Here is a 13771-nt window from a genome sequence, read left to right on the forward strand (position 1 = left end):
ACATTATGTGTTTGAAGGGTGCTTTCTGCAGGGAACATTGGGTCTCTAACAATTACCTACCCATGATTCTATTTTTATGTTCATTTTAAATCTAACCAGAGATGGGTTTTTTTTTCTGGTCACCACATTATTAACGAACTGTTAGCAGGCATAACTAGACCAGATACACAGCAAATGAACGCTTCTACTGCCATCACCTCTGTTTACTTTGGCATCAATCAGACTGCTGCAATTATTGTCTTTCTGCTGTCTCTCAATGAGTATACCCAGTAGAGCTGATGTTGTGTTGACAGACCAGGCTGAAATTACAGCGACACTCCAGCCAGTTTGAAAGGCATTCAGCTGGTCTGCCAACCGCACCTTCTCTATCAGCGGGGTGTGTCTGCCTCTGAGTGTCCAGTGCGCCTAAATCACCGCTACATAAACTGTTGGTTGCCAGACACAATTTTTTACAATATTTTATTTAGTTATCTTTTTCTTTTTTATTTATATTATGTCTAAAAGAGAAAAGATGAAGAGCAAAGTATCCTAGATGTAAGCTTGCGGTCTGTATCTACATAAAATCAAATTTAATAGCCTACTGCACATAGGGTGACCCACATAAGCGCATACTGTAAGCGTCTGTCATATTTCATGATATAACTTTAAAAAGCGGAAATCATTTGATAAACAAATGTCGGTGCCAAATGCGAGAAATGATGAGGACATTATTTTCCAAATCATTCTCAAGGGAAGGGAATAATAGAGTCCACAGCAGTGAAAAGAAACGTCTAAAAAACACTCCCCCTGACGCTGTGAAATTGTACTGAGGCACTTGGTGGTTTCCCAGAGATCGAGTTGGGCAGAGCGCAGCGGAGCTCCAGACGCACCTGCGTGAACAGTGAGCTGAGTGACCACCAGTGAGCAGGAAGCAGCCTTTCACCTGCTTCAAACTACACACACTCCTCTGCAAACATATGTCGTCTTTTGCACAGAGAGGAGCAGTCTGACAAAGTCTTTTCCTCTTTCGCGTCTGCTATGGACCACAGCATTGTTTGGCGCTTTCCACGCGTTTAACCGCGTTTATGGTTTAGGCGTTTCTACGGCGACTTTTTTTTTTTTTAGATATATGAATAAAAAGTCCACGCGACATGTGAGAGGCTGTAAAATCGACTTTAGAGTTAATAATTGTTCGACGACGTCCCAGAGCATCTGCGTGGAAAACTTAAAGGCATGCTGCATATTCACAGTTGTGACCGTGCGAGCAAGCCGAAACAGATGGACACAACAACACAGTGGGTGAGTCTACCAAGTAGGGTTATTTTTCACATCACTGGTTCTTTCTGCTTCAGTTCAGTCACACAGAAAATGAAGTTGCCGAATTACATGCAACCATATGAGTTAATAATTCCTAATGACTGAACGAACATTACAATATGTAGTACATCTACATTTTTTCATTTCATCAATGTGACAAACTTTTTTTTCTTTTTTCTATCCCTGTAATAGCTTTTCTAATGAGAAGTATGGTTCTAATAAATGCTTTCATAATGTCCTCTGATATTTTTTATTTCTTTACAAGTCCTATAATAGGGTGTATATATAACTGTTGTCATGTTTCTGTCTTATGTATGCAATTCTTATAGCATATTTTAGAGCTCCTGTCATCACGTTTGCTTTACGTGTTAGCTTTTGAATTCCAAGAGTTCTCCCTTCATAACATGTGCTAGCGAGAACTGTGATTGTGCATCATCCTCTTCAGACAGTCCATACCATTCTGGAGCATTGTCCATGATTTAAGGGATTTGTCAGAATTTGAGCAAGTAAGTTACAACATAAGTAGATGAGAAGCTTTAAAAATCTCCATCCTGCCTGAGAGACATCCCTCTCTTACTTTCTTCTATTGATTGTCCATATGTACACATGTCACTGCTTTCCCGTGTGGGATCATTAACCTGTTAATGTGAGGAGACAAATGCTCCCCGTCTCTCCTGCACAGTCTATCCTCCTGTCAAAGCACACACCGGTGGGCCCTTGAAACCGTTGAGAACAAACTAATTGGAACAGATGTGCAAAATATGACAGCCTTCGCTATGTCATGGTGTAATTCAACTTTAGATTTGCCCTGCAACCAAATAAAACAGCAGCTCTTTTCCCTCATTAGTCCCCCTGGTCTGGAGCAAGTGGAGTGCTTATGGGCCTAAAGTTTATTTTGGACAGAAGAACCTGCAACAAAATGAGAAGGTGAAATAGACAAAAGAGATGGGTGACGCCACAATTTCATGTGTTTGTGAGTAGGTGGCTGTTGTCCTTTTTTTTTCTATTTTGCTGTGATCTCTAAACTCTGTGTCCTAATGACTGTGCTTCCACACAAACATCACATTCTCCGCTTTCTTGGCTCACCATCAAATAGATCCTTTCCCTTTCAGCAATTTACTCATTCTGTTATTTCCTCCCCACTGTTTCACACTTTCATCCAGCCCTTTGAGTTTCCTGACTGACGCTGACTGTCAGGCTCAGACAGCAGGTTCAATTTTCAATTAGAGATTTTCACGGTTCTTATATGAAATATTCAAAAAGCGGTACTGATAAACAGTTTGATAGACTGAGAATGAAGATCTGAAGTCTCAAGCTGTGACAATGAATGATTTTGTACTTTGTTTGGGCCCATGCAAAAGGGGGTGGGGTCATATATCACTTGGAACTGACTTTAAAGAAAATGCATGATGACAAGGCCAAAAATGGTCAGCATGTAACAGCGTTGGGAAAATATGAGAGACGTACAGGAGGAGTAATGGTGCACTTATTAAAGAGCAAAACACAGTGACTTATAGAAGGAGACATTTCCAGGCAACAGTTGCATCCTCCCCTTTTTTAGGGAATATGCCAATATCATACAAGCTTTGATCTTTACCTTCATCTTTTCAAGTTTGTCGTTGTACCTTAATCCGTAAACTACCATAACCATAGGTTTGTCATATGATAAGAATAAACGATTTCTCATCAGTTTTTTTTGGGGGGGGGGCAAAGAGAGGTCCTGCCAAAAATGGTCTCGGATAAGAAAAAGCTTCTGACTGAGAGTTCAGCCTGCATGCATGGAAAGTAAATGAATACCTGAAAGAAATAAAGACTTTTGCTGAACAAAGAATAACTGTCTTTACTGCCCTCCTGAAAGGCATCTTGACTTTCCATTTGTAATTGTTCACGGGAGCAAATGAATGAGCTTTATTGATCACACAGAAATTGTCGTGATAAAATTGGCTACTATTGGGTTCGGTCATCCAAGCAGCTACCCAACCTTATTATGGGCCAATTAGCCAGAAGAAGTGAGCTGGAAGTCTTAAAGCTCAGTCCCATTTCTGCCCCTTACAAGGGATAGTGTGGAAATCTCCCCCCTACAAAATGGGACGACCCTTCAAGACCCTGATAGGTCATCAGAAGTCATTGAGAGCATTTAGGTAAAAAGACTTGATGATGTTACTGGAGGTATTCTGGGAGATTTATTATAACACTTGGTTTTTAACGTCTCTGTAAAGAATCTCAGTTTAAAGGGACATGTAGCCCTAACGCTTCCCTCTAACCCAGTGCTTCTCAATTATTTTCTGTTACGCCCCCCCCTAGCAAGAAGAAAACTATTCGCGCCCCCCACTCCCCACCGTGACTATCCATCTCTGCATAACATTTTATCCTTATTAACAATAAAGAAAAGAAAAAAAGAAAGACATATGGTCAAACCTACAAACACACCGGTCTTTCCTCTTCTCCAACTGTAGTGACAGTGAAGCCAAGCGCTAAATACGCTTCGTCGTATTTCCTCGTCTTAGCTTTCGGGTGACTTTCTTTTGTCTCATTATCTTTGTCTCTCTCCGCTTTTCTTTTCATCCCTGTTAAAAACTTTTTCATGTTGGCGGTTGTTATGTTGAATAACGGAGGCTTTAGACAGAACGCAGTTGGAGCTTTCTGTTGACTCAACACTGGTAACCAAGGTAACCAAGGCAAACCTGTTGTCTTGTAAGTCGTAAAAAGTTGCACTGTCGCAAACGTGACAGAAGTAACAATGACAGCGCCACTGCGGCCTACTGTAGTGGATGCGCAATTACACTTTATACTAGTACGGCCAAAAAAAAAAGCCTGTTCCCCAGGGTCACACGCGCCCCCCCAGGTATCGCACCGCGCCCCACTATTTGAGAACCACTGCTCTAACCCCTCCAATCTTCCCTAACTCTTTGGATTTTAGAATTGTTAAGGAGCTCTGTTCAGCTTGTACTTAATACTTGGCATTACATTAAACACCAGTTTGCAAAGCGGCTGTAGGCAGCTAGGAAAAGTGGACAATAACAAAATTAAGTAAACCATATTAAAGTGTGCATTTAGCTACATCTCAGTTTTTTTGTCTATCTGCTGCAATGTTTTTCACAAAACCAGAGTTTGCAACATGTCCTTCCTTACACCAAAATACATTCAAAGAGCATATGTCTTACCTCTTCTTTTCACACACATGGAAATCTTCTGAAAAACTCAGATTACCCAAATATATGTGAACGTAAACTACCGAATCTTTCGTGCAGACTTCACTTGTAGTTTCTCCTGCCATACCTGTGGTATTTTTTTCTGCAGAAAGTCCGGTTAAGCTCATGTAAGAACACAGCAGCATATTCTCTCGAGCCAATAGGAGCAGGAGTTTGTACACTGACTGCTGCAAGGTCTATAGTATCTGCACACGACGGCTACGATTTCCGTGCACGTAATTAAATGGCTGTTTTCATCTGGATGTTGTTCTCCGCTCTGTTGTTGATGTCATTCCATTGAACTATAGCATTGATATATAGGCAAAGATTGTCATTATAGAGTGGTGTAGTGCACTCTGTTGCTTTGTTTGCTATTTCCACCTTGATTTTCTTTACATCACGTCGTACCTCAGAAATTCTGACAGGGATAGACTCTAGCTGGGATGTGCATGTGTGAACGGCTTGGTCAGGAGAATCTCTTGAGCAGTCATCCCATAATTATCTCGATATTATCCAGAGTGCATATGGGAAAACAGCTTAAATTGTCACCAATTAAACTGAGGGTAGCTGAAAGCCAGCTTGAGCTTCATCTAATCATCATGGGGATTGGCTGCTCAGTCTGTAGAGTCAGTTGTCTCTCAAAGGGAAAGTTAGTTGTTCGATCCCCAGCTCCTTCAGTAACATGTCCGATGCGTCCTTGGGCAAGAGACCCTGAATTGCTCCTGCTGCTTCGTCGTAGGCTGTGTATGAATGGGATTAACTGTTTCTGATGGCCACTTAGCATCTCAACTTCACCATTAGTGTGTGATCGGGTGTTAACCTGACATATGGAGTAAACATGCTTTAAGTAGTCAGAATAGAAAAGCACTATACAAGCACAGGTCCGTTTACTATTGTAGCCTATCATGGTGTGGAATCATGAACTTATATATTATACTCATATCTCCATCCAACAGGTCAAATGTACACTTGCTCAGTAGAAGCAGAATATTTTATTCTTATATTGTAAATTCCTCCTTTGTCATTGCTCTTAAAGATCACATCCTTTTTTTATTGCGACTTTTTAATGTTTTTATTTCAAATGCTGAAATTGCAATACATAACATTGCCATTTATTGTGTGGCCTCCGTCAAAGTCCCAGTTCCTGCCAGGTTATAAGGCTCTTACAATGGGCTTTGAGGCAAGGATGTCTTGTCTTTTTGGATCAACCAAACTAGCCCATTAATAATTCATGCTGTGGAAACCAGACATTATTGTTTTGCCATTTTCAATAATGGCATTGTAAATGCAATCAATATTAATTAAGCAATCCAAAAATGTCCAAAAATTACTTCCTGTGACTTAGGATCTAAAAGTGTCTTTTGCATCTCTACCCCTCAGACCCCTACTGTATGATTAAGTTTTAAGAATTATTCTTTGTATGATTGTCAGAGTCCAGGGAGGGAGAGATTTGGTGTCCTTCTTGGTTATAAAATAGTATTCTCTCTGCTTATTGCTGCTCTGCTTCCGCAGGCAAGGAACTTTATTGTTCTCAAGTTTCTAAGTACAGATCGTCACAGACAAAATGTCACTTTGAGGAGCAGCAATCAGTCTGCCTTTGCAGCAGGTCAAGATCTCTTTGCCTTAAAATAGACTTGTGCTTCAGGCCTTGTCTCAGATGAAGATTGAGGGGATGTGGGGAGGCACATGTATCTGTGATGGATGGGCTGCGGAGTTATGCAGAAAGGCATGCAAATTATATTTGCATCAGCAAATGGTAAAAGAACAATGCAGAGTCAAAATGCACTTCATCTTTTTCAGGTATAGTAGTTCCTTTAAAGAATCTTCTTTCATCTGCAGCAGTGTGGAAGAAGACAGACATTTTGTAATGTTTTTAATCGGCACACAATCGCACAAAGGCCATTTGGATCACAGCAAAGAGCCTCTTATGTTAAGGATGAAAGGAAAAGACTGACCTCATCTGCTCTACTCAACACAGCTAATGAGGATAAGAGGGATGTAAAGTACTTGAAATGAAAGCTATTTTTACACAAAATTACATGTGATTGGTGCACTAATAAATTAATGGTTTGGTTTCTATATTGACATTTTCTTTTCTGTGCCAAAGCTTTGCTTGTGTTTTTGTCTCCATAGATTAATTTTCAATTCCTATCAAAAACAGCCATCAACGTTTTAAGTTGAATAAACTGACCGCACATCTCAAGAATTGAAAAAAATGTCACAAATGACGAATCTTCCATCACCAAACCATACAAAACTTCAATCTTTCACTCTATAATTCACTCTGCTCCTTCCTTCACTCCAGACCTCAGCCACATGAAAACTGGTGCCGGTCAACTGGAAAGACTCACTGTAGCATCCAAAGACCACATCCCGCCATACAAAATGCCTGATTCACCTGCTACTCTCAGCTCATACAGTCTGGCTCCAAAAGCCACAAATCATTATTTTCCACAATCAACAAACTACTTAACCCTCTGGACAATGGTTCCCAATCCTTCACGCCAAAAAAATGCACCTCCTTCCTGTCACTTTTCCAAACAAAAATAGACACCAGCTACAACTGCCTAAAACCACTAACTGAATAAAAAAAATAACAATTCTGAATAAAAGACCTAAAAGTATTATAGCCTCCAAAACACCAATGGCCTACATGCACAGCTGTTTTCAGTTATTGTGCCTGATTAGACCTCTACTAAAGACAATTTAGGTTGTCTTTCACTATCCTGTTGCACCTGCCAATATGGACAAATTACGCCAACCTTGCACTGAAACAACTTTAAAGCAATTGAATTGACCCTAACAAGGTTCCAACCTTGAACTCAAATAAAAAAAATGTCTGGTGAAGGAGACGTGTTTTTTATTATGGTGGTTAGAAAGGTATTTTGGAAGCTTATAGGAGAGTCGATGTTTGACAGATCATGCAAAATCTTTTTTTTACAGCAGAAAGGCAGATAGGCTGTAAAGTTAGCATATTTATGCACACTGCAGTCAAGTCAAATCTCCATCTGCATGTTTAGCAGTGCAGATTTTCATGCAGTCCTAATCTGTAAAAGAGAGGCCTGTTGTTTCCGCAGCTTGCAGACTTAATGCTAAGCTAACTATACTGGGAGCAATTTATCAAATCATGCAGCGTTAAACAGGAAGCTAAACATGTAATTTTCCAAAATGTCAAACCCTGCCTTTTGATGAAGACTAAACACTCAACTGAAATATATTTTTAAGGTCACAATCTGCTGCAAACACCTTGTTCATAAATATATCTGATCATAAATGTCAGACTTCAAGAAGCCATATTTGACAGCTTGCCCTTTTATGGATTTCCTCCTATATAACTTGAATTCATTCTTGCTGTGCCCCTGAAGCCACCCCTGGGTGCCGTGTCATGCTCAATAAACTGCTGCTGTCAGAGCCACTTTGCAGAGTTGCTGTAGAGGTGCTGCACTCTGCCCCCTCTCTGGGAAAAGGGGCCTGTTTCTAAAATGATTGGCCTCACAACAGTAGAGCAGACTCTGAGGATTGCTAGAGGCTAGCTACTCTTAATTTGTTGTGATGATGTGGTGAGCCTCCCTACATCAGCTCCACAGCCTTCAGGGCCAGTACACTCCTCCTTAGGATCCTGAGGATCTCTGGCATGTTGTTGGACTTTCATCCTGTGTTTCCTTGATGCTGTATCCAGAAGGCAATGTTTAATGAAACAAGAAATATCTCAGCTTTAGACAGAATGGCGTCACAAATGTGTAATGTGCAAATATCTTCTTTTTTTTTTTTTTAAGAAGATGTGAAAACCAAATCAATCCCTTCTGACTGACACATTTCAAATGGCAAGTTTGAAAGTGGAGTGATGAAACTGGTCTGATTCACCAAAACAGCAGGAGCCTGCAAACCACTGTCATAATGTCAGAAACTTAAAAAGCAGCCTTTTCTTGTTCATTGTCACTTGATTTTTTATTTTTTTTTGTAGGAGGGATGTATCCAACTTTCTTTAAAAAAAAAAGTCTCAAGTTCTTTTGGCAAATGTTTCCTCAGCCTCTAAAGCTGTGGTGCTCAGTCTCTTCTCATGTCTTCATATGTATCAGTTTATTTTCCCAATGGAAAAAATCTACATTACTCAAAATGTCAGTATATACTATCAAAGTGTGTCAGTAAGTAGGATTCTGGATGATCTTATTTTTAAAGGCAGATTAGAACAGATGTTGGAAACAAGCAACTCCACAGTCAGTGTTTGACGATAGTAGCTTTGGTCACAATCAATCCAAACCTGTCCATTAAGTCATTAGTCATGTTGTTTTGATTACAATTCAATAGTTGTTTGACTCATAAAGTCCTGTCATATTGGGTCGACAGCTAAAGTGCATCAGCATGTCTATAAGACCTGTTAGGGGTCGATCTTTCCTTCGCTTTCTTAAAGTCAATCTCTTCTTTTTTTTTTTTTTTTCTTTTTTAAGCTTTTATTTGGGGCTTTGTAAGCCTTTATTTTAGAGATAGAGCAGTAGCTTTAGAGTCAGAAATGAAGGTGAGAAAGTGGGGAATGACATGCGGGAATGGAGCTTAAGGTGGAATTTGAACACAGGCTGCACACTCGGAGGCATAATCCCTCTCGTACATGGGTTATGCACACTTTCCATGAGGATACTGGTGCACCTGATGGTCAATCTCTTCTTGATGATGCTGTTGTTTTAATCACAGATTCGGAGTACACTTTCTGTGTTGCAACCTAAACTTTTTTTATTGGCCACAAACAGTAAAAGTAAATCAATCTCACAACAAAATGTAAACTTATTATCCTTTGTTAATTCTGCAGTTATCATCAGTATTTAATGCAACGCGTGCATTGGGATAACAGTTGTTCTTTGTGTAGGATAAATATGACTTGCCGCACCGTCAAGTCAGCACTCCTTGCAGAAGTTGTCCTTTTGATCTGCAGTATAAAGACTTTTTTTCATGTTGACAGAAAAGTCTGGAGTGAATAATACATTGTTACAGAAGCTGCGTGTTCGTATAAGATGAACAATGAATAAACCATGACTACATACATAAAACATCGGACATGTGTACTTTAAAGTATGTGGTACTTCAGATCTCACTGCTTTTTCTTCTTCTTTGTGCTGTGATTAGCACAAAATGAATCTCTTGATTTTCTAGTTTTAAACGCAATCCTGTCTCAGTTAATGCATTGCTGATGCATTTAATTAAAAGAAAAATCATTAATTACTGCTTGTTTTGATTTGTAAAGTGATTTACATTGCACTGTTCTCTTTTCAATCAAACAAGAATTGTAATAAGCAGTAGCTTGGTTTGTTTTGAAGTCTCTGGCTGTCTGTTTCCTCAGTCAGAGGAGGCCCACACAAATATTGATTGCATATGTCATGATCAGCAACAATGAGTGAACACATTTTTGAAGTTTTTATTTCACCAGTAATGGGTGAGGCTCGGTATCTGGAAGCACTTTAATGTGAACTTTGCCTTTTCCAAATGGAGACGTTGTGCAACTGTGCATGTTTGGTAGATGACATTTTCACCATAGATTGTAAATGGACGCAGCCTAAGGGACGTCAACCATCTGTTACTGCAGAGAGCTCCAATGATGTCAATTGCCACACTGAAAATGCTGCCTCGCCAAGAAGTCGTTCTTCTGACTACTTAAGCATTTGACATTCCATGTTAACAAAAACTTAAGCTTTCAAATGTGAGGGTTCAATAACATTATCAAAGGTATTTATGGTTCTGTATTTGAGATGGGCTGAAAACATTCTAACATCAAGTTGTTTATTGCTTCCTAAAGACAGAAGGAATGTTCCAATTGTCTGTTTTTAGGGGTTACAAAAATTCACACACACAACCGCCTTCAGAACTTCCGTGTAGTGACGTCTGGATGTTTGATGCAAAAGAGACAAAAAGAGGAAGCGATGGGTGATGGACAAAATTGAGGCCTGCAGTCTTGTTTTGTAAAAACACTAAATAATTAAAAACTTGTCTTTTTTTTCTTACAGACTCGTACTGTGTTGCTGAATGGGTGACGAGCTACCAGTCACCTTACAAACCCTGCAAAGCTCCTTTCCATCACACCGTGCAGGACAGGGTCCCCCAGCAGAGTAGCAGGAATGTACCAGGAAGTGGCATTCCTCGCTGGCAGCACTGAGCACCAGTTCACCCCCTATCACTTCAACCCTGTGAAGAACCCTAAGGAGGTCACCTCCAAGAAGGGTTTGTTCTACAAACGAGCTCAGCTACTACTTCAGTCCCAGCCTCGCCAGCAGGATGGAGATGAGATCGGCCTGGCTGACGGGGCAGCCATGATCAACGTTGGGGGCATCAAGTACCGCATTCCCTGGTCAACACTGGAGGAGTTCCCCCTGACACGGCTAGGCAAGCTGCGCAGCTGTAGCAGTGAGGCCGAGATCATGGATTTGTGCGACGACTACGATGGCAGCCGAAATGAGTATTTCTTTGACCGCAGCCCGTCTGCTTTCCGCACCATAGTCTCTTTCTTAGCTGCAGGAAAGCTACGGCTGCTGAGGGAGATGTGTGCCCTGTCCTTTCAGGAGGAGCTGCTGTATTGGGGGGTGGAGGAGAACAACCTGGACTGGTGCTGCCTCAGGAAGCTGCGTCTGCGGCAGGAGGAGTACAAGGAGCTGCAGAGGCTAGAGGAGGAGGAGGCCGAGCTGACCTCGCCCCAGTCCTGCGATGAAAGCCAGCAGCTTCCTGGAGTGGTGATGCATGAAGAGACCCGTGCAGGAGGCTGCATGCCAAGACTGCGGGACATGGTGGAGAACCCCCACTCTGGCCTGCCAGGGAAGATCTTTGCCTGTTTGTCGGTGATATTCGTAGCCATAACTACTGTGACGCTGTGTGTCAGCACCATGCCAGATCTCAGAGAGGAGGAGGAGAGGGTGAGTTCACTCAGTCTCTTTAACTTCGATCACTTTAAGTCATAACTTTCTTCATTCACAGATTTACATCAGTTACACTCTGCATCCAAACTCATGTGGTTCCCTTTTATGAAGTGTCTGGAATGATCTTACGGTTACTGCACATGTTTTATGCTTCAGCAAATGCAGCAGCATTCAACATTAGAACCATTTGTCCACCATTGTCATTACACAAATGTTACAAAGTAATTCCTGTCTGAATTCGGTAGGCAGGACAGAATCAAATTATCACATTTATTCAATATTTTTTATTTAAAAGTTAAGTTTTACTTAGAATAGATAACAATGTACTGCTCTCACAGTCAGACAGAGCTCTGTGTGGCTTCTAACTGCAGAACAAAAGTTAATAAAGTGACATGAACCGATGTGGAAGACAAACACTAAGGTTCTGGCACGATGCAACAAACATAACTTTGAACTAAAGGCATTCAGGTCCCTGGGTTCCTTTTCCTGCAGCAGCCTCGGGGATGTGAATGCTTTACAGCTGCTACAGTAGGATTCAGATTATGTTGATGCAGCTGCCCACATACAGAGTCTTCCTGGGCTTCATTGTAAATCATAGTGACAGAGGGGAAGGCTCAGGGACACTGAGGCTTCTAATCCATTCTCCTGAATACCAGATTATTGTGTTGCTCCCTTCACTGTTTCTGCAGCATGAGGTCCTTGATAGCAACACGAAATCCATGTTCTCCCAAATGCATGCAGTAATTGACGGTGAAAACAGAACATCACGATGTGCTAAAAAATGCTGTTTATTCAAACATCTTGAAATGAATAATCTCTGTTGGTTTTGGGCTTCCGTTCTGTCAAATCCCACTGATATTCTCCCCATGATGTTGATTTGACCTGCTTCCAAAAATGAATGTGAAATAAGCTCAAATGAATATGAAGTAGGTTTGCATTTGTTATAAGACGACGCAATGATTATGCAAATTAAAGCCATGAAGCCTCAATCCGTACTGTACAAGGCTTGTTTACCCAAATCTCAGTGAGACCAGCTGACCGGTAAACAAATTAAGAGCTGCAATGGATCCATATGTATGGATGCATGTTTACAGTGGTGCTCTAAAATCCTACATATTTAGTTTATTGACTCTTCAAATGTATCTGTTTTGCAATCTAAGGATAATATGTATATCTAACACCAGGTTTTTAATTAAGAAACAACAAGTAAATATGTTACACCTGAAGAAGTAGTAGGATCACAATACCAGATTTCTGAACTTAGGTGGGATTTTACTAACGATTAAACCCCAAGATACCTGATTCAAAACCATGGCAACAAAAATATAAATTCTAGGCACCGGATATTATGTCATTTCTTGATTTTGATGTAATACAATTCCAGTCTAAATTGCACAAGTATGTTGCCAATTTTTCAGTTCAAAAACAATGGCAACATACAGTATTTGTGCAGTTTAGACTTTTTTTCTCTTTTTGCTCACGGATGCTTTTGATTAAGAATATGACTGAAAAACTGTATTTGGTTTACTTGTACTAGCACGAGTAGTTTTCTGCAATTTATTTGCATAATCAGTTTTTTTTAATTTTAACAATCACTGTTATCATGGTGAGTGTATTATTTTTGGACACATTTTACTTTTAAATACTTTGTCAAACTTAATTGGTAAAAGTTCAACATTTTGCAAAACACTTAGAGATTCTTATTAATTTTGAGTTAGTTGAGTTAGAACCTACAATAAGGTCTGTCACAATAACACATTTTTAAACTTACTACCCATTCACACACTGATGGTACAGGCTGTGACCATCAGAAATAACCACTCACACACATTTACAACGACTGAAGCAGTGGGAGAAACTTGATGTTAAGTGTATTGCCAAAGGACACATCAAACATGTTGATGCAATCTTCAAACCCGCAACTTTCTGTGAGAGACAACTGCCAACCGAGCAACAGCACATATCCGACTCTACCAACTAAGACGATGCACTCTCCATTTTGCTCATGGCACAATATTACTGAAGATCCAAAGTTTTTGTATAGCTTTGGTACTTTTGAATACTATCAAACATTAAAATAATAGAAATTGCATCATTTTAAAACGCACGTTATCGAAAAGTATTGAATAGCTAAAGTTTGGACAAACTACCTTACGAAAAAAAATCCTGATCTACACATTGTCTCCTTGTTAACCTTTCTTGTGGCTTCTTGAAGAGTAGCCCATTATGCTTGAACAGTTGCCTGCTCATTTTTTTGTAGCGAGGTCAGAAAAAGTGAACCAAATGGCCAGAAAATGTACAGTACTGGTTTGCACCATCTGGCAGAATTCTTGTCTTGTTTTCATCCCAGTGGGGATTTTCAGCTTTGTTCTATTGTGCTGAGGAACC

General features: G+C 40.3%; 1 protein-coding gene across 1 annotated transcript in view; it reads left to right on the plus strand.

Moving 5' to 3' along the window:
• Window positions 1-995: 995 nt before the first annotated feature.
• Window positions 996-13771, plus strand: part of kcng2 (potassium voltage-gated channel, subfamily G, member 2) — a 30989-nt gene continuing 18213 nt past the window's right edge. Inside the window, exons 1-2 of the mRNA XM_079368698.1 lie at window positions 996-1278; window positions 10481-11380. Coding sequence (XP_079224824.1) covers window positions 10592-11380 — 789 coding nt within the window. The 5' untranslated portion in view covers window positions 996-1278; window positions 10481-10591. The remainder of the gene's footprint in view (window positions 1279-10480; window positions 11381-13771) is intronic.

This window comes from Symphodus melops (assembly GCF_947650265.1).
Source record: "Symphodus melops genome assembly, chromosome: 18".
Taxonomy (NCBI): domain Eukaryota; kingdom Metazoa; phylum Chordata; class Actinopteri; order Labriformes; family Labridae; genus Symphodus; species Symphodus melops.